This window comes from Crocodylus porosus, unplaced genomic scaffold (assembly GCF_001723895.1).
Source record: "Crocodylus porosus isolate Cpor-Errol unplaced genomic scaffold, CroPor_comp1, whole genome shotgun sequence".
Classification (NCBI taxonomy): Eukaryota; Metazoa; Chordata; order Crocodylia; family Crocodylidae; genus Crocodylus; species Crocodylus porosus.
In genome coordinates this window covers 55886000-55913931 of record NW_017728948.1, presented here as the reverse complement: position 1 = coordinate 55913931, position 27932 = coordinate 55886000, and the positions used below count along the sequence as shown (strand labels likewise).

General features: G+C 42.6%; 1 protein-coding gene across 2 annotated transcripts in view; it reads left to right on the top strand.

Moving 5' to 3' along the window:
• DLC1 (DLC1 Rho GTPase activating protein) overlaps nt 1–27932 on the top strand; it is a 408242-nt gene that overhangs the window by 112723 nt on the left and 267587 nt on the right. For both annotated transcript variants that reach the window (XM_019552800.1, XM_019552797.1), the window contains exons 3-4: nt 5471–5620; nt 13652–13792. In XM_019552800.1, the coding sequence (XP_019408345.1) occupies nt 5471–5620; nt 13652–13792 (291 nt within the window). The remainder of the gene's footprint in view (nt 1–5470; nt 5621–13651; nt 13793–27932) is intronic.

Genomic DNA, 27932 nt, shown 5'->3' with positions numbered 1-27932 from the left:
CCCAAGACAGGCACAGTTGCACAGTGTCACCCATGTCACGAGTTTTGCCTGTCAGCAGCTTGGGGTGCAGTTCCCCCCAAACCCCTGCTCTTATCACCTTAAAACTCGGTAGACTTTGTGGCCTCACCAGGGGCTACCAGCCTGCAGTTTTGACCCCATTGTGGCTTAACACATACACGTGACGTGAGTTTTGCTTTCAAGAATTTGGGTTGCAGTTTCCCCTGAATCCCTTTACTGATCTTCTTGAAACTTGGCGGGCTTCATGCTTTCATCAGAAACTACCATCCCTGCAAGTTTCATGCAAATTAGACAAACAACAATACAGTTATAGATATTTCATTGATTCCCCATTATACCCTACGGCTGGATCTCGGAAGCGGCTCCAAAGCTTAGGAGCCGCTTTCACCGATCAAAGTGGGAACCCAGAGCTCCAGATCAGATCCCTGGCATCCAAAGCAGCTGGATCTGAAGCTGGATCAAATAGCTGCCTACTTGCACAGGCCTACAATGTAGCATAGCCCCATGAAAGGCAGAAGCTCCTCCAACTCCTTGATCAGTTAAACCACATTGATTTCACCATGCATTTGGCTTTCTGCAAGATAGGTTGGAGACATGACACTATTTTGTTCCACATATAAAGAAGTCCAGAATCATCAAGCAAAACTAAGAAACAGAGGGGTTTAGGTTGCAGAAATTTCTTGGTGTTTTTACCTTAGAAAAGTAGGGGTGGACAGCCTTCACAAGGCCATCTTGTCCAGGCCCCTGCTCAGGGCAAGATAATGCTGGACTAAACCATCCCAACCAAGTGTCTGTTGAAACTACTCTTAAAAATTTCCTAAGGATGGAGATTCCACAACTTCTCTAAGCAGCCAGTTACAATGCTTGACCATCCTCATAGTCAGCAAGTTTTGCCTAATCAACAATCAAAATTTCTTCTGCTGCACCTTGAGGACATTGTTCTAGTCCTATCCCCTTCAGCCACAGAGAAAAGTCCATCACCAATGTCTCTTTAATTGCCCTTCAAGTACTTGAAGACGGCTATCAAATCGCCCCATTAGTCTTCTCTTCAAACTAAATAACCCTAGTTTTTTCAGCCTTTCCTCATAAATCATCCATTCAGGCATCTGCTTCATTTTTGTTGCTCTATGATGAACACTTTCCAATCTGTCCACATCTTTTTTGAAGTGTAGAGCCCAAAACAGGTCAGGCTCCAGGTCAAGCTCACCAGTGATGAATAGAGGATGAGAATCATTACCCTCAATTTGCCAATGACACTCCTGTTAAGTGAAACCAGTATGCTGTTTGCCTGTTTTGCAACAAGAGCACACTGTTGACTCGCATTCTCTTATGGTCTATCATAACCCCCAGGTCCTTCTCTGTAGTACTGCAGCCTAGCCTATCTTTCTCCAGCCTGTATGTAATTATTCAATACCAAGTACAGGACTTGGCACTTGTTCTTACTGAATCCCATGTGGTTGATTGCAGACCTTTTTTCCAGTCTATCCAGGTCATTCTGGATAGCCCTACATTCCAGACTGCCTGCAACTCCACCCAACTTGGTGCCATCCACAAATGTGCTAATCATGCACTCAACCCCATTGTCTGCATCATTAATGAATATGTTAAACAATGTCAGACTCAGACAAACCCCTGGGGAACTCCACTTGATTCCTCCTCTTAACTAAACCTTGAGCCATTGATGAGCACTCATTGAGCATGGTGATCCAATCAGTTAAGTATCCAACTTTCAGTACTTTCATCTGTTCTGTAGTTTCTTAGCTTATTAATGAAAATGTCATAGGAGACAGTGTCAAAAAATATATTGCATTCAATGCTAAAAATATATCACATTCACTGTTCTCGCCTATCCACAGAGCTTGTAACAAAAGGAAGCTTATCATGGCTATTCAGCTGTGACTTGCTTTTGCTGAATCCATGCTGGTTCTTCCTTGCTCTCCAAGTGCTTCCTTGAGGACCTACTCAATGATCTTTCTGGGTATCAAGAGCAGACAGACTCCATAGCGTCCTGGATCTACATTTTTCCCTTTATTAAAAATGGACACTATATTTGAACTTTTCCAAGTATCTAGTCCCTCACCTGATCTCTATGACTTCTCAAAAATGGCTCTGAAATTATTTCAGCCAATTCCTTCAGTACCCTGCATTGCATCCCATCTCCACCTACTGACTTGAAAGCATCTAACTTCTCAAAGTAGTCCCTAACATGTCCTGCCACTACTCTAGTTTGTTTGTCTCCTTCCTTGTCCTTGCTGCCAGCTGCACTTGTCATTTGTTAGTTTGCCTCTGCACACCTATAGAATCCCTTTATATTGCCTATTATGTCCCTCACCACTTGCATCTCAAATTGTGCCTTGGCCTTCCTAATTTTGCACCTAAATGCCCATGAGACACTCTTATAATCTTTCCTAGTACTATGACCAAGTTTCTACTTTTTGTAGGATTCCTTTTTGCATTTCAAATCTTTGAAGAAACTTCTGTCTATTCAGGCTGTTCCCCTGTTGTATTTCCCGTTCTCTTGTTGCATAGGGATAGGTTGATCCTGTGCCCTTAAGAGGGCTTCTTCAAAGTACAGCTTGCTTCCCTGGACTCCTTTTCCCCCCTCAGACTTGCCTCTCAGGAGATCCAAACACCAGTTCCCTATTGACTTCCTGAAGCCCAGTGTCTTTATTATGCTTCTCTCCTTCCTTCCTCTACTTAGGATCTTGAACTGTATTATTTCATGGTCACTGTACCCAAGTTATCTTCCACCTTCACATTCTCAAACAAATTCTTCCCTGTTTATGAACAGGAAGTTAAGAAGAGCTTGCCCTCTATTTGTTCTGTCTACCATCTGCATTGAAAAGTTATCCCCAGTACACTCCAAAAAATGGTAACAAATTCTTTCAGCATTTAGAGCAGGACTGGGGAGTGGCCACTGGAGATCTGTGGGGGAAAGGGGAGATGGAGGTAGTTTTACTTGCCCTGGCTCTCCTCACTTGAGTGGCAGCTACTATTGCTGTAGTTTGTCTCTTAGCAACCGGCAGCGGTGCAGGCTCCTGGGAGCAGTTCCTGGTGCTACGTTAGTCCCCAGCCTCTGGGGCCAAGGCTGCACCTCTCATGGTAGTCTCAGGGTTGGAGGGCATCATGCCACTCTCCTCAAACTCCAGATAAACTGCTCAACTCTAGGTCTGCTGCAGGAAAGACTTTTGAGGGGGCGAGGTATTAACTGGCATCCTCTCTAAGTCAGTGCCCAGGGCTCATGCCCTTGTTACCCCCTGTGCTGGTGAGGCTACAGCACTCTAGGAACTTGCTGAACTGCTTTTGTACTGCTGTTTCCCTCTCAGCAGATGTCCCAATAACTAAAGTTCCCCATGAGAACCAGATTCTGCGATTGGGAATCTTCCACCAGGTACTTAAAGAAGGCCTTGTCTACCTCTTCCTCCTGGTTTGGTGGCTTATAGCAGACATTCACCATGATATTCCCCCCCCCCCAACACACACACACACACACACACACACACACACACACTTGAAAAAAAATGACAGTGACAATTATTCCATCTCATTGCTTGCCATGTTTTCACCTACAGCCATATTTCTTGTCAACTTTACTGTAAACTTGGCCCAGATTCAGTAAGAGGTTCACCACATTCAGAGAGCCCTTCAATAAGTATGGTCATTGTAACAACAAGTGTGGCCATTGTCAAGTTGTAACAAAAAATGAAACAAGGCAACAGAGGGCTGTTAATGTGGTGTGTACGTATATCTGGTGATGATCATCAAAACTGCTGGTTTTTCCAAAGAAGGAATTATAACTTTTCTCTCTCTATCCCACAGCAGGGTTTAGGACTCCCTGCCACCTGGTTCACCCTTGTGGCCCACCCCACTTGACAGCTCTTTCCCAGTGCCACTTCACCTTCTGTCTCTCACCTGCTATGTGTTTGATGTTTGTTTTGTTGTTGGGGGAGAGGTAACCTCACAAGTAGCCTTGTCTGCCTGGCCAGTCCAGCCCCCACCTGGAGCCTTTGTTCTTCCCCAGTGCTTTCACCCCCAGGGAGTGGTCCTGTAGACTTCTGAGGGGTTTTTGTGTCTTCACCTGTAACAGCCTTGGCCCTCTTTTTCTCTGACCACACCTTCCACTTTGGTCCACTAATTTAAGACCTCAGCTCCAAGGTATCAGCCCTGCCTTAACAGCAGCCCCTCCTCGGGTCCAACTTCACTATGCTTGTTTCTGTTGCTTCCCCTCCCTCTCTCTCTTCCCTGCCTCTGAGAGCCACTCTAATTACAATGCCACGAGGCCTCATATATCAGCATCCCTACACTCAGAGCCAACCCAAGCAGGGTGTGTTTTCCTCTCAGCAGATCTCCTGATCGCATGGGCTGATTTGCCCCAATAACCTGGGGCAAATCAGTCCATGCAAGGCCCTGCCCCTGCCCCCGTCCCAATCGCATGAACCCGGGATCCGAAAAAGCTGCTGCAGTCATCGGCAGCTGCGGTGTCAGTATCGGTGTCATTGGCGGGGGTGGGGAGTGGTGTAGCAAGCAGCTGGATGTAGCTGCGAGGCCCAGCTCCGCGAGGCCCAGGGTGGTTGCCCTGATTCGCACTCCCTCTAGGGACAGTCCTACCCACACTTCAGAATGATGGTGGGAGCACTTGAACTGAAGCTTGTTGAACACACCACCACCACCACCATTTTGATACACAAGACGCAAAAGGCTGCTGGAGCATGGTAATTACCACACTCCAGCAGACTCAATTAAGCATTGGAGCAGCCTCCATACTTGTGTACAGGCAACCTGAATGTCCTGTTCCCTGTATTAGACTCTATGAGGACGACAGCACAGCTTGTATTTGTTAGAGTTTAGGGTACAGCAAGATTTTTCAGCCAAGACAAAAATTCTTCAAATAATTGATTCTTCCAAGCACATTGATACAACTTAAAGGTGCAATAGCATTGATCTGTGCTACAGGGCATGGTAGCCAGAGACATTCACAGGTGAAAATGGCTTGCCTTGCATACTTTTACATTTCAATCTTACACTCAGAATTTCTGTTTTATATTAATATATATTTGTCAGTCACAAGGAAAGAAATCCTTACTTCACATAAAAGTAATGAAACTGTTCGTGTTGAAAAGATGGGTAAGCTTATGTGATAGTTTCAAATAGGATATTACTTGCATAAATAAAAGAAGCCACCAGGGAGGTTTTATAATAAATGGTACTATATATTTTTTCATAACATGTTGCTTTAAAGTATGTGTGTTTAATATGCATAAAAGGGGTTTTTTTGCACTCAGTCTCAATGAACGACCTATTGACAATACAAAACAGTTTTCTTTCCCTCTCCAGAAAATGAGTTTGCTGCCTATTATTCAATGTCTTTTAATAAAATTAGGGAACAGAGAGCTTTTCATTCTTTCCAAGAAATGCCCTTTCAGATTCAATAATTGTGTGTTCCATTCCTCAGGAAATGAGAGAAGATCGAGATCGGTCACAATTGGACTCCATGGTGCTGCTATTTATGAAACTGGACCAGCTCGATCAGGATATTGAAAATGCTCTCAGTACAGGCTCTTCACCATCCAGCACCCCAATGTACAAACGGAGACATATACCCGTGAGCCTGTTTATTGATTCTTTTCTTCATTCAGATTAAATGTATTCAGGGGTTTTTTTTCTGCTTCTGTATCTTCTTACTTTCATCTGTGTGACGGAGCAACTTTAGTGTTCCATCACTTTATGGCTGGAGCAGGTAGCCAGCAGATGGTTGATTAGGGCAGCCATTTTACAGCCCAACTCTCTAAGCTAGGATATCAGTTTGAGACCAACCATCCTGAGAGCAACATCATCCAGCAAAGCTCCTGCTCCAAGGACATCTCAAGGGTAAGGGCAAGGCTGTAGGGAAGGAGGAGGCCTCATGGTCCTGAGCACGACTGAAAACTGCATCTTGCTGGGATAGGGAGGCCCGGTGGAACTGCCTGTGGTGGGGCAGTGCCACTTAAATGCCAGGACTGAGAACCTCCCCAGTGAAAGGCGGGTAGGAGGCCAGACACACTTATTAGAAGCTTGTGAGCCCCATCGGGTGTTGGACCCTGGAGGTCAGCCAGGCACACTCCAAGAGGAGCACCTGAGCCCAAGGGATGTAAGACCCCTGGCCCTGTGGAGACGGCAGAGTGGAGGCCAGGCATGCTATGGAAGAAAAGCACCTGAGCCTGTAGGGGTGGAAGACCCCAGGCCCCAGTGTAGGGGCAGAATATTTGCCTGAGGGAGAGGTGTATTGGTCCAGCAAGGGGCAAAGTAGGCCCACAGTTGAAAAATCACCCAGTCCCATTCAGATAAGGGCGGCAGGAGAGGCCCAGAAGGGTGTGCCAGGGCTGGCCAAGGCATGAAGGTTAAGCCTGATGGCCCTACAGGGTTGCTCAAGGAAGCAAGGCAGGATGAATATGGCCCGGGATAGGGCAGTACGATAGAGGCCCTGTAAGAGAGGGTAAAGTGCAAGAGGCCCAGTGAGAGTGGGGGACTATGTGTGTGGTCCATGAGGGCAGTGTGTGAGAGCCTCAACTGTGTGCCCAGTTTAACCTGGCCTTGAGCCAGAAATTTTAACACTGTGTGACATCTGCGAGGTATGGGACATGTATAAGGGGAAGTCACAGCATGTACATATCACCCGTTACAGCAGGGTGCTCAAAGGGCAGCCTCCCTCCTGATTAACATCCTGAATACTTTACAACAAGGCATGGCAGGAAAGCAGTTTGCCCAGAGACAGGAGGCAGGCTGATATCGATATTGGGCCTGGGACCTTGGCCCTGTCACAATGAGCCTTTTCATTGCAGATTGCACTATTTTTCCTACAAAATAAAATTGGTGATGTGATTTACATTTTGTTTTACATTTTTGAGCCTGTGTTTACTGGTACCCAAGGGATCTTTTTAGCATTCACCCATGTAGAAGTCTAAAAGTGCCCCAGATGAAAGAGAGGGAGATCAGCAAAATTCAGAAGGTGTCAGGCTGTTTCTATTACCTCTTATCACTAAGATAAACCAGACAGGAATCAATAATATTACAATGTAGGTATATGTACATACCACTTGATTTGCAATTGTTATCATGAAAATAAGCATTAGCTGCAGCTTTTATTACTTCACAATTGTGCTGTCCAGAGATTTTAGGCAGGGAGCCAGCCAGGGGCTATTCTTCAGTTAAAAGATCATTCTTCAATTAAAATATTATTCTGACCAGAATATACTGTTTTTATTTGAGTAAGTTCTTATGTTGTGGGGACTACACAATTCAGCTGCTGATAAACAAATCTTTATTTAAAAGATTGACTTACACATATAATATGAAGAATTACTATTACCTTTTTCAGTGGCTGTTTTGAGATATCACAGCCTTCTTGCTAATCTTGGTTGTTTTGAGATATCATTAGCCTTCTTGCTAATCTTGTCTATCCCCACTGTGCCTTTTGCAATTATAAAAAAGCTGACCACTTCTTCCTCAAATCTTACAGCAATCATTTACTTTATGCCATGTTTTAAATGAACCGTTTTCTAATTATTCATTTTGTCCATATATTTGAGTTAAAATGTATGGGCAGTATACTTTTCTATCATATTTGAATGTTAGTTATTTAGTCAGTTGAAGAGTATATAGTTAATGATATCATTCCATTCATGCTTGCATTGTATTAATGATATCCATTCTAAATGCAATACAGAAAGCTTGATATTTGATATCTAATTTACCTAAAATAGAGGTATTGTAACATGCTGAATTCATTAAATATTTCTTTTATTAGTAGTACATGCTGCCTAAACACTACTGTAAAAGATATTTTGAACTGTTGCTTGAAGCTCACAAAATCCAAGTAAAAGTGAAATTACAACAAAAACAATGAATATGTTTTGAACTTTTTGAAGACAGCCTTTCTGAAGGGATGAATTTCACATTACTCCTAATCCCTGTACCAGTGAACAAACTGGCATAAAAATCTCATTGACAGTGCAGTTGGAATTAATTCTATAACACTCATTGAAATGAGGGAGTGTAGAAAATATACAAAATGTCCCCTGCAGTGATTATGATAAATTTAGCCTGATTTACAGATTCCTCTAAATATGGCCAACTCATGCATTTTCAAGAAGGTTTTGCAATAGGGATCGTAACAAATTATTTTTGAGCTAGAGGAGACAAAGGCATAAATGCAAGTCAACTTAGTTTTTGATTGCTTCTGACTGAAAAAACAGTGTGATGATTTCTGCAGATTGCAGAATTTTTTCTTGCATGTCTCCAGTCTAACAGTTTTCAGGTAAAACTACTTTGTATTTAAAAAGTTATAGTACAGTTCTATTATGGTGCCATAATATTACCCGACTGAGACCCCTGACTAAGGATGGAGACTCAGTTCTTTACCGTAACTTGCATACGTTATCCCTTGGGGAAAAAAAGATGGGTGGAAATGAAAGTGTTGTCTTCAATACTCTAAAAATAGAGTTTGGTTCAAATAAAAGGACATTTGTTTCCTTGACAATAGAAAGATAGGTAACATAATATAAAACTGAAAAGATGCCATAACCTGGCTTTTATATGAGAACTGAAGGAAAATAAATGTTTGATGTGAGGGGAAAAAAGGAACCATGCAATCCCTGAACAAAGAATTAGGAAAGATCTATAGAAGAACAGGTCCTAAATACAGCTTACGATAAAAATGGGAAACTTTGAAACAGATTTTAGACTACTGTTCTTAAGACTTATAGTGCCTCTCTACTTAGACTTAAAGCTTTTAAAACAGCTTTAAGTCTAAAATTTCTGGTCAGATATCCCATTTGTAACTCCAATTGGCTTTTTTGTGAACCGAAAAAAAAAATATATATATATATATATAATTATTGCAGAACAGAATCTAAGCCTTGATGTTTAATCTTTCACAGATCTCACCAGGGTTCTTGGTGCAGTGGGATTAATATATATGACATCACAGTGAGAGATCTGTAATATCTATAGTCTTGCTTTGTATTCTGTTATTTGATAATGATTCACTATGTCAGCTGAGGGAGCCAACATATGGTTGTATGTCATACATTTGATGGCCATAAAAACAGTAAACTTTCCATGAGTGGAAGTGCATTCAGTCTTTCATGGCCTTGTAAAATGTTCTAGAGCAGTGATTCTCAACCAAGGTGGCATGGCATGCCTGGAGTCTTTCAGGGGTGCCTCAGAATGCCACACAATGTTATCACTGTTAAGCGTGGAAACATATTTCACAAGATAAGCCAAATGATTCAAGCAAGAATCCATAGTGTTAAAAATCTGACCTGACCTGTAGTGGTATTTCGGAGTTCATTTCAACAGAAAAATGCCATAGTCAAAAAATGAGTGAAAACTCAGACCTGGGGTTTTCCAAGAGGTGTCTTGAGTCTACTGAGGGTCGGCTTGAACCTAAAAAGATCGAAAACCACTGTTCTGGGGGTTTAGCAACTACTCTCACTTGAAAATAATTATGCAATGATAGTTAAAGAACCAAGAATGCATGTTAGCATAATGAACATAATGTTCACATTTTATAGCATATGAACATATAAGCCACATGGTGCCAGTTTCTTAAAAACTAGTCTAGCTTTTTTGGGTTGTAGTTATTAATTTGTGGGTTACCTTTAGCATATTTAGACTTTTTTCCTGAAAATCTGGTACTTAAATACCTATCATTCATTATGCACATACAGTGCATAGTATATTCTTTTTCAAGAAAATAACATTTTAAAATTCATATTTGAAGTATAATTGTTTTCACTCTGGATAATAGATTTTCCAATTGCATTGGCAGTCAATGGATGAGGCAGGTATATATGATTGTAGTATTAAAACTAAACCTACCCTGCACTCTTTGCAAATCCTAACTGGCTTGTGTGTATCCATGCATGCAATCTGTGCTGCTGTGTGCACTTAGCTGAAGAAAAACCTAAGGTGCCAATGTGAAAATCTGGGAGCCTGTCTTAGTTAATTGTCACATTCTTCTTCTTAACTTACTTCAGCTGTAGATAAACATGCTGTTGACATTCAGAGCATGCCTGTATCATTAAAGCACCATGCCAGGGCCTCACTCATCACACTCACACAGATGTAATGGAGCCATCATAGTATATCACTGGCTATGCCCCAATGCACTCGCTCTCTTGGGAGTAGCTAGATGCACACATCCAGGCTAAGTACAAACAGTCAAAAAGCCAGAGACTAAATCTGTTTAAGCTTTGCAGGTTAGTTTACACTACATGGACTGAGCCAAGAAGCAAGTGAACAGACATTCACTTTTGATTCTGGAAATTCAGCCACATGGCTTCAGTCGCTCAGGCCAGAAGCTGGGGAGCACTAGAGCACAGCTCCCAGCCTGCCAACAACCGCCAAAGGGAAGGGAGGGAAGATAGGAGAGAAACCTTCCAAGGCTTCCCCACCCCTCCCCACTCAAGGTGGGGAGAGGTGTGGCCAGGCCCTGTCCTGAAGCCAGCATGTTGAGGTAGGCAGGCTTTAAACCCTCTCCCTGGCCCACATGGGACTCCAGCCTAGATTTGCCAGGGAGACAGGGGTGTCCCTGCCAGGCTTATCCCTACTTCTGGTCCAGGCCACCAAGCTGAGGCAGGAGAAGGGGAATTTAAACCCTCTCCCTGGCCCACACAGGACCTCAGCCAGGGTGTGCTTGGGAGGCAGGGGTAACCCCTTCCAGGCTTCTACTCCCTTGCTCCTTGCTCAGGGAGGAGGAGACAATCCCTTACAGGCTTTTGTCCCCCACTACTCCCTGCTTGAGAAGGGAGTTCCTGCCAGGCTTTTGCCCCCTTGCCCTCCCCCCACTCGAGCAGGTTGCCTGGCCAGGGGCCAGCACTGAGGTGTGGGGGGGAGGTTTAAGTGCATATTGGGATGCTGGGGTCTGTGAGTTAACTTGAGCCAGGAAGGGTTCTGGGACAGAAGTTCCATAAACAGGTTTAACCTAAATTGGTTCAGTCTGATACTATATCCAACCAGGATTATCTTAAATCAGCTTCAGCCATTTTGAAAGCAGTTTAAGTACACTGAACTTCTGTTTTGTTACAAATTTTAAACCAGTTTCTGATAACTTAAACTGGTTTATGTGCAACTTCTGTCCCTAGCCCCAATGCTATTTTATGAAGGCTACATTACATCCATTTTGGGGGGTAGAGTGGGAATGAGTCCTTTCAGTACAGTACTCCCTGCTTTTGTTCCTTTGAAAGCACAGATGTGATCGTAGGTAAAGTTGTACTAAGGTAAAACTCCTTTTTGTCTTTAGGTGACTGAAAACTTGTTTCTGCACTTAAATATACTCACTCTCACATTACATATATTGTCCAGCTGGGTCTTCTGTATGTGTACACTAACCAAGGACTTATCCACACTGCCTTCATGCCAAGCCTCAGAACATTGCCCAGAAGTAGAAGTATGTTTCATCTACTCCCATGTTGGACACATTAAGCTATAGAAATGAGGGAGTATAAACACTTCAGGATCTGCTGAGCACATTCTCAGAGCCCTTCACAGCTTCTTGGTCTCAGGTCTTCAGAGCTATTCTTAAGTGGCTACATTGCCTAATTTGGAGGAAAAGATGTGTGGGATATGCTTCTTGGCAATATTGAGGTCGTGCAAATTGCCCTATGTCTACAAAAAAAATCAGAGACAGTGCTTCCCTTCATTGCAAAATGGAGTGCCCAAGTCCTCATGGCATTTATGCACATACATTTCTCTGCTCTGATGCACTGCAGATCTGGTACATCAGAGCAAATTTAAACAATCAAATTAGCTCTTCGCATGAGCTGACACACCTGGCGCTGCTCCGCATGCATTTTTATAAATGACAAAATGCATATCAGCACTGAGAAAATTGTGGTGGTGTGCTTTTGAACTAAAACACCTTTGATGTATTTTAGTTCAACTGTGCGCTGCCACCATTTTCTCAGTGCTGATGTACATTTCGCCGTTTATACAAATGTATGGACTGCAGCGCAAGGCGCTTTTTAAAAGTGCCTGGTGCTGTGGCACAAGTATGTGTACAAATGCCCTTAGGGAGACAGCCTGACCTGAACACTCAAAATAAAAAATGCCTAGTTGTTTATATTATATTGATTACATGTTTTTTCTTCATCATTGATTTTCTAGGATCTTTAGTGTTTAAAACTAAGTATAGACATTTGGGGAGGTTAAATTGGGCTCAAAATGTTTGCCTGATTTAAATTTAGCTCATCCCCAAGCCGACCTTACAATTACAGGCCCAGTCTCAGTGACTGGCAATCAGTCTAAACCTTTAAATGTTCTACGCACACAAACCGGTCTAAAAATTGCAGGGCCCATTTTAAGATAAGCCTGGATCTATGTAGTATCAAACTTATTCTGTTTAGGTCAAACCAGTGCATGGAACTTTTGTACACTTTCCTTGCACAGCCCTGGGTCTGGGAAAACCCAACCACTGGCTCCAGCCCCAGGGCTGGTCTTTTCATCTCACCCTCCTCCCATACTGGGCTATTTTTTCCCCTAGCTGACCCCATGCTCCCCACCCAAACCAGCCATCCCTCTCAAGCCCCAGCGCACAAGCCGCTGCAGGTGCAACCACTTCTATCAGTGTTCAGTACTGTACAATTAAATCTGGGTTTTGGCCCTGCCTATAGGTTGTGCCTGCCCTCCACCCCTTGTGGGTCATGCCTGCCCCCCAAACCGTGGGTCACGCCTGCCCTCTCACCCCACCGGCAGGTCATGCCTGCCCGACCCCTCATGGGTTGTACCTCTTCCCATCCCCTGTAGCCCCCCAACTCCACTGCTATCTTCCCATCCTGACTTATCTGATATTGGGCAGCCACTTTGAATTGATTTAACCTCCTCCTAACACCCCCAAATGTCTATACTTAGCCCAAGAGTACTGTGATTCAGTGAAAATTATCTCAAAATAATTTTAATTTCCAAAGCAGTTATAATTCCTTCATTTAATCTCCTGTGATTGGGTGTGCATGTACATACACACTCATATATTTGAAAGGATATATCTATTTCCTCAGTAAAACACACTGTTTTGCTATTTTTAATGGTCTCAAAACATGTATATAATTCTTGGCTTTAAAAATGCAGTCAGTTTAACGAAAGGGGACATTTGGCAAATACATCTCATATTAATTTTAAAACAACAAGAAGCTGCACCCTTGAATTGCATAAACTGTTGAATGGTGATGTCACCTCAGCTGCATAACTGTTTACAGATGTTCACTAAGCGTGCAAATGCCCAAGACACACAGGAAATACTAAACATCAGAGAAAAATGCTGCACATCTGCATCTCTGGTCTGATTCATTTTTTTTTTTTTTTACATTGCACCTTCCCATTTAGGGGAACTATAGCTTTGATCTTAGTGGTGATTTATAATTTTAGAAGAGTAGCTAATGCAAACCACCTTCATTGAAAAGAAAAAAAGGCAGGAGAGTGAATTTGTAACTAAAAAGAACAAGACAGTTTGCTGTTATGAATAAAACTTAAAAGTATATTTTTGGATGTGCCTAAATAAACACTTTTAAAAGAACTACAGACATTTAAATAACACAACAACATATATTAAATAGTTTCATGTTTACCTCTATTAAAAGATTCCCACCATTTTTTACAGGATTTGGAATCTGGTTCTGAAAGTGGAATAGATCTTGCTTCAATAAGTCACTCTCAAACAAATTTACCTGCTAATACCCATGCTGCTGACCTAGCATCACCCTGTCTAATGGCTGGCTCTGGAGCTAAACCAAAGGCTGGGGTAAGTTTGGAACAAAAAATGTTACCATAAATCCTAATAATGAAACAGAAGTGATAGAATGGTATTGTGATGGGCCTCATGCTGCACTGTCCATAGCATAGCATGCACTTCCATAAGGATTGTGTTGATAAGTTTGTTACTATCAAAGTTTTATTTCATATCTATTGTAAAAATTATTCTGCAGTTCAAAATTCATATTAAGGCACAGATTCCTTATGCAAATGAGAGGTTTCGTGTTTAACTCAGGACTGATGATTGTAAAAACTTGTGTTTTCTTGTAAAAAGACAAAAATATAACAACAAGGTTTGGCTTTGATGTATAGGATCCACAGCAGCTGTAATATCCAAATGTCCTATATTGAGCCCCCCAAACTTTAGCAAAACTAAGTATTTCTATCTCAGGAGGCTAAACTGTTGCATGCCACAGGCAGTTGAAAATCCATGCCAATCTGACCTGGGGGAATATTTCTTCCGAATACCAAATCTTGCAACAGATTTGAACCTAGGCATGCAAGAAGGACAGGTATTTAAGAATGAGGGCATCGTCTCAGGGCATCAAACTGAAATCCCAGCTTCAGCCTTGGCCAATTTCCAATAGAAATATATAGATGTGTGATTCAAGTTGTGATGACGTAAGTGTACACAATAGCTAGGTATGTTCAGTTGAGGCAGTGAGCAAAGGCAACATGATGTAGTAACATTGCATCACTTTGTGGCAATAGGATGTTGATGTCAGAAAGGAGAAATACATAAGGAGAAAAAAAATCTCTGAAATAATTTCTTCTCTGGCTGGATCCAGACATGCAGGCACATGTGGTATGTGGCACCACAAACCTCTTCATGGTGTCACAAACTGCATGTGTTGCATATTAAACCATGTGCAGCAGTGCTAATTAGCACTGGATTACCAGGATTTCCTGGTAGCAGATAAAATTCCTGGAAAAAAATGGCACAAAGCATGCCAAAATGCCATGTGCCAGGACAAATATGGAGATGGGGGAGCAGGCATCTCCCAATGCTGTGGAGCCCCATGCTGAGGCACCCTGTACCTTAGCCAGCCACTCCCCAGATGGCTCAGGCAGTGTGCTTTGACACGGGGGAGCAGGCAGCCCTGGGCTGGCTGCTCCTCCATCTCAAGGCACACTGTGCCCAGCCACCCAGGGAGCGGCTGTCTGGGGTGTAGGGTGCCTCAATGCAAGGGTTCCTGCTTCCCTATCTCAAGGTACATTGCACCCTCAGCTGGGGGGTTGCTGGCTGGGGCACAGGGTGCCCCAGCATGGGAGCTTCACAGCATACAGAGATGGGGGAGCAGACAGCCTTGGGCTGCTGCTTTCCCATGTCCGCATGCTGCTCCCTGGCCCCAGCCAGCCCCAGCCTGAAGCACATAGAGCAGCGAAACAATGTTTTCTTCTGCTTTTCCCACTTCAGATTCCTCACATAATCCAGCAGAGAAGTCTTGGCTTCTCTAAATCCTGTCAGGGCTGACATAAAACCAGAGACTCTGGATGATCTAACCAAGCCCGTGATAACCACAGCCACCTCCTCCACATTTACCAATAACTGGGTCAGCAGAGAACCTGGGATAAAATCTGACAACAAAAAGTGACTATGGTACAAAGTAACAAAATTATATAGGTAAAAAAATTAATGAAATAAGCACACTGTCATATATGGTAATAGCAAGTTAACTAATGGCCCTTCGTTATTGCAATAACACAGGTTCCAATAAACATTTACATTTAGGATTGTGCACATGTATAAAAATAAATTTCCTTATAATTTATCAACGGAACCAGTGAATAGCTACAGAAAAATAGAAGGGTCTGCTCTTTGTCAGTAATTGCAGTAAGCACAGCATGAATTCTCAAATAAGTACAGAGTTAGGAAGTGAATGTCTCATTGCACAGGGAAGTCGACAGAGCAAAGATACTCAAAGGTAATAAACAGGACTTTTTTGTTGTTTTCATTTAGGTTTTAGTACTAATAATTTGGGAACTTTGGACAGCCAGCTTTAGCCCACTGTTGCGCTGTTGGATAGACTTCATTGGAACTAGATTAATGACAATTCACCATTTGACTATTCACCATTTTATAGCATTTGTTCTTTGATTTGGCTTTGTGTTCATAGTAGATATACCTGAATAGGGGTTTTTGTGGTGTATTGTTGTGTAATAGCTCTATTTCCTGTGCTGTGGAGTACTGCTAAATAATTCAATATGCATCGTATACTACATATTTATACTATCCTGCTGTGTGCCATGTAGTACACTTACAGAGCTGCGGCAGTTGCTCCATAATAAAGGCTGAGCTTATAACTCTATTTTATTAAACTGATTTCAAAACCTTTCCTGAATGCCCAAATACTAAACACTTCTTCCTGAAATAGGAATGCCATATCTTATTAAAGTAGAGATTTTGTTCTGGAAAGTTTTGTAAATTGGATCACATAGCCTAATCAGATATTATAGTGATAGTTTATGGAAAATACTCAGTGCAGGGTCAGCCCACAATTTTTTGGAGCTTCCTGCAAGATACAGTTTTGGGGCCCCCTGACACACAGAAGCTGGAGGGGGTGGGGAGTGGTGAGCAGCCAGACATGAAGCTGGTGGCAGGGATGGGGTGGTGAGTGGCTGGACACAGGGGGCCCCTTGGCTGCAAGCCCCCTGCGGCCTCAGGTTTTGCAGATTAGGATGAGCCGGCCCTGATTCAGGGGGTGCATCTACATGAGACACTTAACAGCACAGTAGTATAGTCTCTCTAGTAAACTGGTGCCCCAGCAAATGCACGTGTAGATGCATCCAGTAGGTACAGCATTTGGCAATTTACTTTTACTACTGCCTCATGGCAGGACATAAAGTTAAAGCTCATTTTGAGACATTTGCCCCTCATCTCACAGCCAAGCCTCTACTGATGTTAATGATTTTTTTTCTTTGAATCTGTTGGGAGATGAAATCCCTTGCCTCATAGCTGTGTACAGCCTAAAACCCACTGTTATTCTGAACTTTATATAAATGCTTTAAAAGGACTCTTCACCACTAGATGCTGTTAACAGCTTTCTTAGCTGGATGCCCCTGACTTATCCTGCACAGAAAAAATGTAGAACCAAGTGTATATGCTCCAAAGGAACTGTTTGGCACTGGTAGCTAGCAAAATCAGCTGTATGAAACTACACAAAATAGTTATTACAGATGTCTGTGTGCAGATGTTCTCCCCTCAGTGAATTTTCCTCTAAATTCACTAGTGATATCCCTCCCACCCAACTATTCTATCTATGTTGGGGAATGATGTCATAGTTTGTTTTTCTATAGCATCTGGCTTAGAATAGTTTTATTTTGTATTTCATTTCCTGCCATGGAACTATTTTTAATGGGGACTATTTCAAAGATTTAATTTCCTTTTTGGTATTTTTCTATTGTATCACCCTAATGATTCCAGGTGTTTATTTTTAGCAGGAACTGCTTCTTTTGGGTTTTAGTTATTAACAACATGTAAATAAAAGTTAAGCTACACTTAGTTATTCTAAGAAATGGTTGAAAATATGACCCCCCCACACACATTTTATAATGGTTTATAAAATTAAAGTATGCCTAAAATATTTAATTCTGTGGCAAATCTTGCTTTGTCTCTAAAACAAGGGGTACCAATAGATATAACCACAGTATACGTTGGAACTAGGGGTTCAGTGGCAGATACGCCACATCAGATTTTATGATCATTTTAATAATGAACACATTCTACTCTTTGATCCATTTACCATACTCTTCCATCAACAAAAGCAAGCTGTACAACAAAACAGTGCAGCTAAGGAGCGGAAAAAAGGCCCAGTGATAAGGGCTTTCAAAAACCCCATTCAAGTCTGCTCTCCCAAACAGTTTGGTGTTAGTGTAAGAATATTGTTGTCCCTCCATGATGGGCTGGCAAGTGCTATGATATCCTGGATCAGGGCCTCAGCACTTTATATATGAGTATGGACTTTGGAAAAGGTTCCATTACCAGTGAAGTGACATTTGCACTAAGTCAATGGTATGAGAATTAATAAGGATTTCAGACTTAAGAAAAGTCTAGGTAGAATGTAATTCACTTAAGCAAAAATTACTGGGTAAGATCCTATTGTCTAAACCGTGTATTGTCTAAACCATATGTGACTTAAATGATACCTTGGGTTGAATATTATATTTACTCAAGTCTGAAATGAGGTTCCCCCCACCCTCCATTCAACATGGCAGGGGGGTCCTCATCTTGGATTTGAGTGCAAGGCATAGGATAGGGTAGGTGGCTGCAGCAGCTCTGACTCTGGCTCCATGCCCAGATTGGAGCCAGAGTCAGAGCTACAGCAGCTGCTTGCTCCCTCCCCATCTGCCCCCTACTGCCAGCTTCTGCCTCCTCTCCCTCCCACCTCCCCCCACTTTTTTCTGTCAGGCATAGCTCTTGCTCTGGTTCTGGCTCCATTCCCCACCAGGCGTGGAGCACATGCAAGCTCCAGCCCCTGCCCAGTCATAGGCAGCAGCAGTAACAGCTGCTCTAGCCCCAGGATGCTGCTGCATGTCTACACAGGGACCAGAGCTTGCATGTGCTCCGTGCCTAAGAGGAAACAGAGCCAGAGCTGGAGCCATGCCTGACTGTAAGCAGCAGTGGGGAAGGGAAAGGGGCAGGGGCAGGGGCTGCTGCAGGGGAGGTGGCAGAGGTTGTGGGAAGTGGGGTGGAGCAGAGACTGCAAGGGACAGGCAGCAAGTGAGAACAAGTGGTAGGGGAACAAGTAGTAGGGGCCACCTGCTCCAGTGCTGCTGCTTTCCCCACTGTAACAGTCATGAGGACGAATGTAAGATGACCCTCCAATAGTACCACATGAAAAATTATAACAAATCTATTATTTTTCCACCTATCGAATATAATTATTAGGGGGTTATCTTAAAGTTGATGTTATCTTGGATTTGAATAAGTATGGTACATTGGGTGATTTTTGTCCTAGGCTGTTGATCGATTATGGTTGCATCCCATAGTTCACTGTGAAGTAATATTATGTGCTGCAACCCTAGGGGTGAATAATGGAAGGAACTTTGACATGTGATGCACATACTTTTGCTTACAGCTTGATAACTAATCCAAGATTTTCATGCTGTATCAGTAGCATAACTGGGGTGTGGCAAGTAGGGCACCAGCCCTGGATGCTAGTTTAGAGAAAGAGCCTACAGTGTTCCCACCTACACATGCTTCAGCACTCAGCATTCCCACACATGTACAGTAACTAGCACTCAACAGCATCTCCACCCAGGGCACCAAAACTGCTTGTTACTGCTCTGTGCTATACACAAGCGCTATACACAAGCCCAAGCAGATAAAGGTTCATATTTCTGAACAGATGAATCTCCCACATCAAGTAGAGTTCTTTGGCAAGGACTACATTTTTAGCACCACTCTATTATTCATGGTTATAAAGTTAGGTACTTCTGTAACTATTTAGGAGTCAATGCCCTGTAAGTCTTGATTTTTATTCACCAGTCCACAAAATAGATACTGGTTTCTAAACATTAGCTATGCATTAGGCAGGCATAAGCCACAAATGAGTTGGAATCAGACTAACAAAAATTAGCAGTCTTTTGCCCCAGAGATCATAAGAAGCTTCAGGAAAACTGAAATATCTTATCAGAGTTTACTCAGGTAGCAAGAGGTGTAAATATCCCTTGTGTCTTCATTTTCAGGAGCGTAATGCTCCACACACCTCGACAAGAATGACAAAGTAGTCAGCCAATAAGGATCAGAGAAAGAGCATCTTTAATTTGACTTGATGTGCATAAAGTGATGGAGACAATTTTAAAACATGCCATAATAGTAAAAGCTGTACTCAGTATTCTGTAAAAAGTAAGCTTGTTATGAAATGCTTAAACTGATTATCAGTGTAATTCTTTTTCTACATTAGAGCTTGGCATAAGGGTCAGAGCAAATAAGGGCAAGAAAGAAGTTCAATCCAAATTCTGCACTTAAACATCTGCACTATATCTCCCATCTATTTTCTTTGCAATTTAAAAAAAAGCCTAGATTACTTTGTATTGTTTTTCTTGGCAAACCTCGCCCTCTTCCTTGAAAAATCCCCAGCATAGCCTTAATCTCTTTGCAAAGGTAATAGAAGTCTGTTATTGCAAGAGTAGCTGGCACTTTGGAGCAGATTGTCTTTCAGGGATATAGTAACCACTCATTTAAAATGGAATCTTTTTTTTTTCCCCCCCTAAAACAATATAGCCCCTAACCTTACTAATAACTAGGAAATGACCTGTTGGAGCTACACATGGCCAGAAATGTAGTGTGGCACAAATATTATTAGAGTCAGATCATGAATTGGGTTATCCAGTTGAAACTGCTCATTAATATGCATTAACGCTTATAATCAGGTCATGAATGCTCCAAAGCTTCCCTGATAAGTTGCTATGCATAAATAAAATTTACTTCTTACATAAAAAATTAGAAACCAATAGATGCAGATAAGAACAGACTTCATTAACAAGCCTCTTAAGTCACTTCAATCGAGTTGAAGTTGTCATGATGAGTCTAATGTCCCGCCATTCTTTAAGTAAGGAACTCTTTGTACTGGATCAACAGGTTTCATTTCTCAGTTCGAATTAAATTTTGAGGCATGGTTTAGAACTCAGTGTATGCTTTGGGTCAGCTTTATAGTTTGTTGGGTTTTTTTAAATTGCATCACTATTTTGATTTTAAAACAACTGTAGCTGCTCAAAAGCCACGATTATAAGTCTGATAACTGGTATAGTGTAAATGCCAATTTCAAAATAGATTTTCTATTTTATGCTGATAGATTGGATGCTTTCCTGAAGATGTTATTCATCTTTTATTAGGTGTTAATTAAGGCAAAACTCTCATTGACTAAACAAGGTGAATGGTGAACAGAAAGAAGCGTATTATCCTACTTGTTTATGTATCTGAAAGTACACGCATCCCCTTAAAACTGGAAGAGTGTTGTTGCTTGAGTAAGAGATTAGAAGACTTCAGAATCTGACCCGTGAAAATTAGTCTGATTCCATCACCATGACTTTATTCCCCTATAAGATTATTTTAAAAAGAAAGACAAACATAAATTAATGAGTCAATTTTAAGTTGTCTAAATTGCTGTATCAGTTCCATTGGAACTGTTCTGTATCAATATGCTGATAACCTATATACTATGAAGCAATAGCTGTCGATCTTGAACTGCCCAAGTGAAAATCAGCTTGTTTCTCATACCTAACTCTCCTGAAAAACCATTTCCTTTGACCCTACCTTAGACCCCAGAAGGAATTTGGGTGCTGATATTTTGAGTGTAACTTTCTGTAGTGATTCCTCAGGACTTCTAAATGCAAATTTATAAAAAAAGTGAAGGAAAAAGTATGTTCCTTAATGGCTCTGTTTCCTTATTTCTGTGGAATCTGCTGCTTCAAAAGTAAATACTTTAAAACAAAATATGAAGCAATATGCATACTCAAATGCATGTTACCTGAATCATTTTAATGTGAGAGGACAGTAAACTGCTGTAAAGATTAGACTGAAGAAACAACCCAATTTTGAAATCAGTAGGAGTGCTGCACTGCTCAGGGATAGTAAATGTGTCAACAGCTTTTCTGTACTGGGAAATTGAAGTGTCTGCATCTAACAGAAAGAGACAATGCAAGCAGGAAATCCTACCTCAACAAAATTCTACCTCAATAAAATATTTTCTATTATGTATAGGATATAGGCATATAGATTTTTTTTAATAGTTGCTTCTAATTAATATCCTAAAACAACATTTAGGGATGTAAGTAAACTACCTTGTTGCCAAAATGCTACCAAGATGTTTAGCACACAGTGATTCATGTTACTCTTCAGAAAATTTCCACTGAAAAATCTTCTAGTGGGAAAAAAAGAAACAAATTGTTAAAATATTTGATGATATTTACTGCTATAAACATATAAGGATGTTTGTGCATATCTTTTATTCTATTCTTATTCTATTTCTATTTCACATTTTCTTAATTATTTCTTATACAAATCTTACTGATGAGCAGGAAAAAAAAGAAAAAATGTAAAAAACTGCTTTCCAATGGGGTATTAATTTGGTATTACAGAAAGATTATTTGCAAATGGAAATACCTTTTAATAGTAATATTTGAATTTTAATAGCACTACTTTCAAGTCTAATAAGATGTCAAGCCCATTTGTTCACTGAATGCTGCCATCTACTGCTTAATTCCTGAAGACTAAAGGCACCACAGAAAGAGAGTACTAAAAGCAAACAATTCAATACACTATTTCTGACATTTATACTGAGCAGATCATTTTAAAGTGAGATGTGCAGTACAGTAGTGTGATTCAAACCTTATTGAATGCACGTATCAGTATTCCTACTCATTATCAGATTGCTAAGGGCTGGAATTTTTCCACTGAGAACTTTTCTAGTGAAAAACAGAAATAAATTGATAACATATTTGTGAAGTACATTCTCTAAATCTAATCAATACTAAGAATGGTTTTACTCGCACCTTGTCCTTTTGTTATTACTTCATTTCATTTTTTTTACTTTCCCAAAATATATATGCAGACTGTTTCTAAATGGTACAAACAGTAACATACACTAAAGGCAAAATGTGCAATCTTGGGTTAAGCTCTTAAATTAAGCTTTTAATTAGGGATGAATATAGACTTAAATTCATCACCCCTGTCCATAGGAGGCAGCTGTAGCTTCCTGTGCTGTTTTGATAGGTGGTTTGTCATTTATGGACAAACCTGAAAGGGGAAAGATGGCTGAATGCACATTTTCACACAATCAAAAAATGGGAATTTGCATTCTTCCATTTTATTCCAAAACTCCAATATTTGGAAATGAGAAGCTATGTACATGGCTATATTCATCCCTAATTAAGAGCTTAAATTTTAAGAGCTCTTAAATTGTTTTAATAACAAAATTACACCAATTGTTTGCATTTAGTTTATGATACATTATAATCCCAGGTCTCTTTCTGCAGTACTGGTCCATATTTGTGCCTATGATTGTTCTGGCCCAAATGCAGTTGTCCCTATTCATTTTATTTGCATTTGTTCCTAATGAATTTTTTTGATTGTTTTTTGGATCATTTCTCTAGTTTGTTCATGTTATTCTGGATCTTAATCATACCTTCCACAGTGTCTATATCTCTACCCTGCTTGGTTCATCTGAAAATGCACTCAATCCCATCCTCCAAATCATTAATGAAGATATTAAACAGCACTAGATCCAAGACAGACTCCAGGAGAACCCCACTTGATACCTCCTCCCAATTAAACAGTAAGCCATTAATGACTGCTCTCCGAGCACATGGATCCAATCATTTGTATAGCATAAGAAAGGTCAGTTTTTAGGCTTAAATATGCTATTTAAGAACTATAATGTCATCTACTGGGTTGTCTTTATCCTGTCAAGTTAGATAAAGAATAAAAAAAACAAGTTAGAATCACTTACGTGCATGCAATGAGCTTGTAATTGCAGCCTCTTGTACCTAGAGGAGCTGCTGAACCCAAAAGGATTACAACTGTGAGGATTCAAGTTGAGGAGAGGAACTATAAATCCTGGTCTGGGTTCCATGGAGAGGATCACTGAAGCACCCTGCCTAAGGACAGGAGTTATATATAACTGGTTCAAGTGATTAGAAACTGGTTTAAACCTGTAACAGAACAAAAGCTCAGTGCACATAAACCAGTTTCAAATGGCTGAAAGTGGTTTAAGATGAACCTGGTTGAATGTAGTTATCAGACTTAACCATGGACACTGTATGCCTCCAGAGGCTGGGGAGGCACAGCAACCACACGCAGGTGGCGGCAGTGCTGTCAGTGACATGGCGGGGGTGAGTGGAGAGCTACTGCAGGCAGCAGTGCTGTTGGCAGCTGGCTCAGGCTGAGCGGGGAGCTCCTGTAGGTGGCCATGGCAGTGTTGGTGGTGGGGGCATGTGAAGTGGTGAGCACTGACCAATGGTCAGTGGATGGCCATCCACAGATGCCACCAGCAGCATTGGCAGCAGACAGCAGGAATCAGGGACCACCCACAGACATAGTGTCTGAGGAGGGCTGGTGAGCAGTGACTGTCTGCAGGCGCTGCTGGCGGCATCAGAAGTGCTTTTCATAGGGGGTACACCGCCAATCTCAGGGGGTGCACGTGCACCCCCTACTCATCACCAATGGACTTAACTGATTGAGGTCAAGCTGGTTTATGGAACTTCTGCCTCACATCCATTCCTGGTTTAAGTTAAATCAGAGTCCCCCAGCCAGCATCCCAGCATGCTTTTCATCCCTGGGCTCAGCTCTACCTGCTCCAGAGACAGTACAGCTGAGCCCTGCCCCTCTGCTCTTGAGCCAGAGCAGGGGTGGGAGCATAGCTAAATGCCAACCGGCATGGCCCCTTGAGACAAAGGGGGCAGGAAGGGTGTTTCTCCCCCCTCTTTCACCTCTCCTCCTTGAGGACCCCAGCTGGGGTCTGTTTGGTCAGGGCACAACAGCCCCTATCAGGGTCCCTGCCCCTTTGCTGCTCCATGGGTGGGGGCATGACTACATGCCTGCCCAGCATGGGTCCCTGAGGTGAAAGGGCAGGCAGGAAGTGGGTTTATTTCCCCCTCCATCCCTTCTCACACCAGGGAACTGCAGCTGGGGTCTGCCAGCCCTAGCAGACCCTGGCTGGTGTCCCCCAGAGGGAGAGGGGAACCCCCCTCCCTGCCACTTCACCTTTGGGGGCCATGCTGGGCTGGCATCTGGCCAAGGGTCAGGGTCTGGCTATGTTCCTTCCCCCACTGCCCTAAAAGCCTGGCAAGGGCTGCTTCTCCTGCCCTGACTCCTGGGCCAGGCCAAGGTGGGAGTTTAAACTTCTCCCCAACCATATTCAGGCTTTCCAGGGCCTGGCCACATGCCCTCCCTCAGCTCAGCTTCTGTCCAGCCCAGCCACTGCAGAAGGGAAGGGAAGGCTCATTATAGCGCCCCCCAGCTTCTGGATTGAGCCACTGCAGACATGTGCCTGCATTGCCAGAATCAAAAATGAATGTCTATTTACTTGCTTACCAGTTTAGTCTACATAGATTATCCTAACCTGCAAAAATTGAATTAATTCAGGCTCGGGCTTTTTGAATGTCTGTATTTATTCCGTATCTTCCTGCTGGTCCAGCCATGCCCCCTCTTCATTTGGGACTGTACCAGCCAACTCTAGGATGCTCAGCAGAACTGGGCTTGCTAATAGTGAAGAGGCAGAAGTACAAACTGCAACCACAGTTATTGCTGCATAGAGTTTTGGATAAGTCAAACCCTTTATCTTCTTACAAATCATCATCATATTTATCAGTACTGGCTTATATGTAGATTTCACAAATATAAACCCTAAAATCAATTACCCCTCTTCAGAGCAACACAATTCCCCTAATCTTCTGTACAGCATGGATGAAAATGCTTCAGGATGATTTATGTAGCTAAAAAACATAAAGTTCCCTGTGTCATTCAATGATTGGTAGCAGATGCAGGAGAAAAGAGGCGTCCAAGGTTATGTATAAGATGTATCATCTACATACAATTTAATCTTCTGTCTTATAACTTTCCTCAGTAATTTGTTGCTTCTGAGACCCCCTTCTGCAAGCCATTGAATAAATGTTCTTATATGAATAGTCCTATTCAAGTAAGTAAGGATACATAAGAAGGGTTATAAATATGCATATGAATTTGTGTAATTAAGTTCTCACATAGTATACCGAATGTTTAATGAATAATAATAATAGAGATACATGGCATATCTGCCAGATGCCATATTCCAAAGGAAAAGTTATTACACTATGTGATAACACCTATTCTCCCAAATCAGTGTTGTTGGTAAATGGGTAAAGTTGAATGCAGGGTACAGTTATAAAATCATAAATTGCAGATGTCCTTGGAGAGTTCTGGGGAGAAGGAAAAGCCTATCCAGTCTAATCGAGCTGCTTTTTAGGGCTGTGCAAAATTTCAGCAGCTGTTTCATTTTGAAGGTGTTTTGGGCCATTTCGGTGCCCAAAACACTGAATCCAAATCAAAATGGAAGGCTCTGAAACATTTTGGAGAATTTTGGAGTTTCAGAGCCAGGCTTGCAGGGAAACAAAAACTAAAAACAGGAAGGGAAGGATTGCTCAGATATAGACATCCCAGCTCTCTGATCATTTCCCCAGCTCTTCCCAGGGTGTGCGGCCCCCGATCTGCATGCAGAGTTTCAGCAGACTGCCACTGCAGACTGGGGGCCAGCAGCATCTGCTTGGCGCAAGCCATGCCAAGTGCCGGGAAGACTGCGGTGCTACCACTGGCCCCAGACTGCAGCGGCAGCCTGCTAAAACCCAGCACAGATATGGGGGCCTGTGCCCCCTGAAAGCACTGGGAAATCAAACCATGGGCTTGGGAATTGAAATGGGGTCTGGTTAATCCCTGCCACATGGCCTGGCTCCACAGGGAGCAGAGTTCTGTATAGCCCTGGATCTCTACTCCCTGCAGAACCAGGTCACACAGCAGGGACCATCACTGCCCTGGCACATGACCTGGCACACGTAGGGTCCGGGGATCCATGCTAGGTCTCCTAGCTGCCACTGCCTGCCCCCCACAGCGAAACATCACCAGGGCAGCATGGGTCAGGAAGCGGCAGCAAGGACACCCCTGGCATGGATCTCTGCTCCCTGCGGAGCTGAGTCGCATGGCAGGGACCAGCAGGCTTGCTCGCTGCTCTGTGTTGCTTCCCTGCCCTGCAACCCAGTGAGACAGGGATCAGAGATCCATGTGGGGGGTCTCCTTACCTGCACAGAGGGCAGCAGCCCCTCCCCTTCCCCAGACGAGCCACCCACGGCTCCATCCTGCTCCCCGCGGGGGCCCTGCAGCCCTCAGCCCCAAGCCCCACCCAGCTGAGTAGGGCTGTGCAAAGCTTCCCTTGCAGCCCTTTTGAAACAGATTCAAAGGAGATTTGGCAGAGATGAATCTCTGAAATAGATTTGGCTGAAAAGAAACAGGACTGTGATCCGAAATACTGAAACAAAGCACTGTACTCCTAAATGGCCGAAACCAAATTGAAGCACAGTCATTTTGCACAGGCCTATGCTTTTGTCTGCTTATTGCTTCCTAGGTAATATTATATAAGATAACAACGGCAGTTTTCATCTCTCTTGTATTTTCTTGTAGGAATGATATTGGAATGGAAACAAGATCAAGGAAAGAGCTAAAGGAATTAAATAAGTTTAATTATTTTGTTGATGATGGTACTGTTTTATTTCACTAAACCACAGATTTAACAAAATGGCCATGTAAATTTTTGGGAACAATACAGTACCTATGTGTTTTAGATTTCCCTAGTTTGCAAACAATATTTTGCTACATTTTAGTATAGTTTCATTTATTTTCACTTTTTATCTTTCACTTAATTTTCATTTGAAAAATAGTCTCATTAAAGTATAATCATTTGGAAAGATATCATAGAATCATAGAAGTAGGGTCGGAAGGGACCATGTAGATCTTCAAGTCCAACCCCTTGCCTGGGCAGGAGAAAAACTGGGCTCAAATGACTCTAGCCAGGTAGGCATCAAGCCTCCTCTTAAAGACTCCCAAGGTAGGAGCCAGCACCACTTCCCTTGGAAGTTCTTTCCAGCTCCTAGCCGCCCTAACTGTGACGTAGTTCTTGCGGATGTCTAATCTAAACCTACTCTCCAACAACTTATGGCCGTTATTCCTTGTTATGCCAGGCGCACAAGGGGAAACAAGGTCTCCCCCAAACCCTTCTGGTCCCCCCTAGTGAGTTTATAGATGGTCACCAGGTGCCACCTCAGCCTTCTCTTGTGAAGGCTGAACAGGTTCAGGTCCTGCAGTCTCTCATTGTAGGGTCTGCCCTGTTGTCCCCCGGATCATGCGGGTGGCCCTCTTCTGGACCCTCCCAATATTGTCCACATCCCTCCTGAAGTGGGGCGCACAGAACTGGACCCAGTACTCCAGCTGTGGCCTGACCAGTGTTGCATAGAGGGGGAGGATCACCTCCTTGGCCCTACTTGAGATGCACCTGTGGATACACGACAAGGTCCGGTTAGCTCTGCCAACCGTGACCTCGCATTGTCGGCCCATGTTCATCTTGGAGTCAATATATGACTCCAAGATCCCTTTCTGTCTCCAT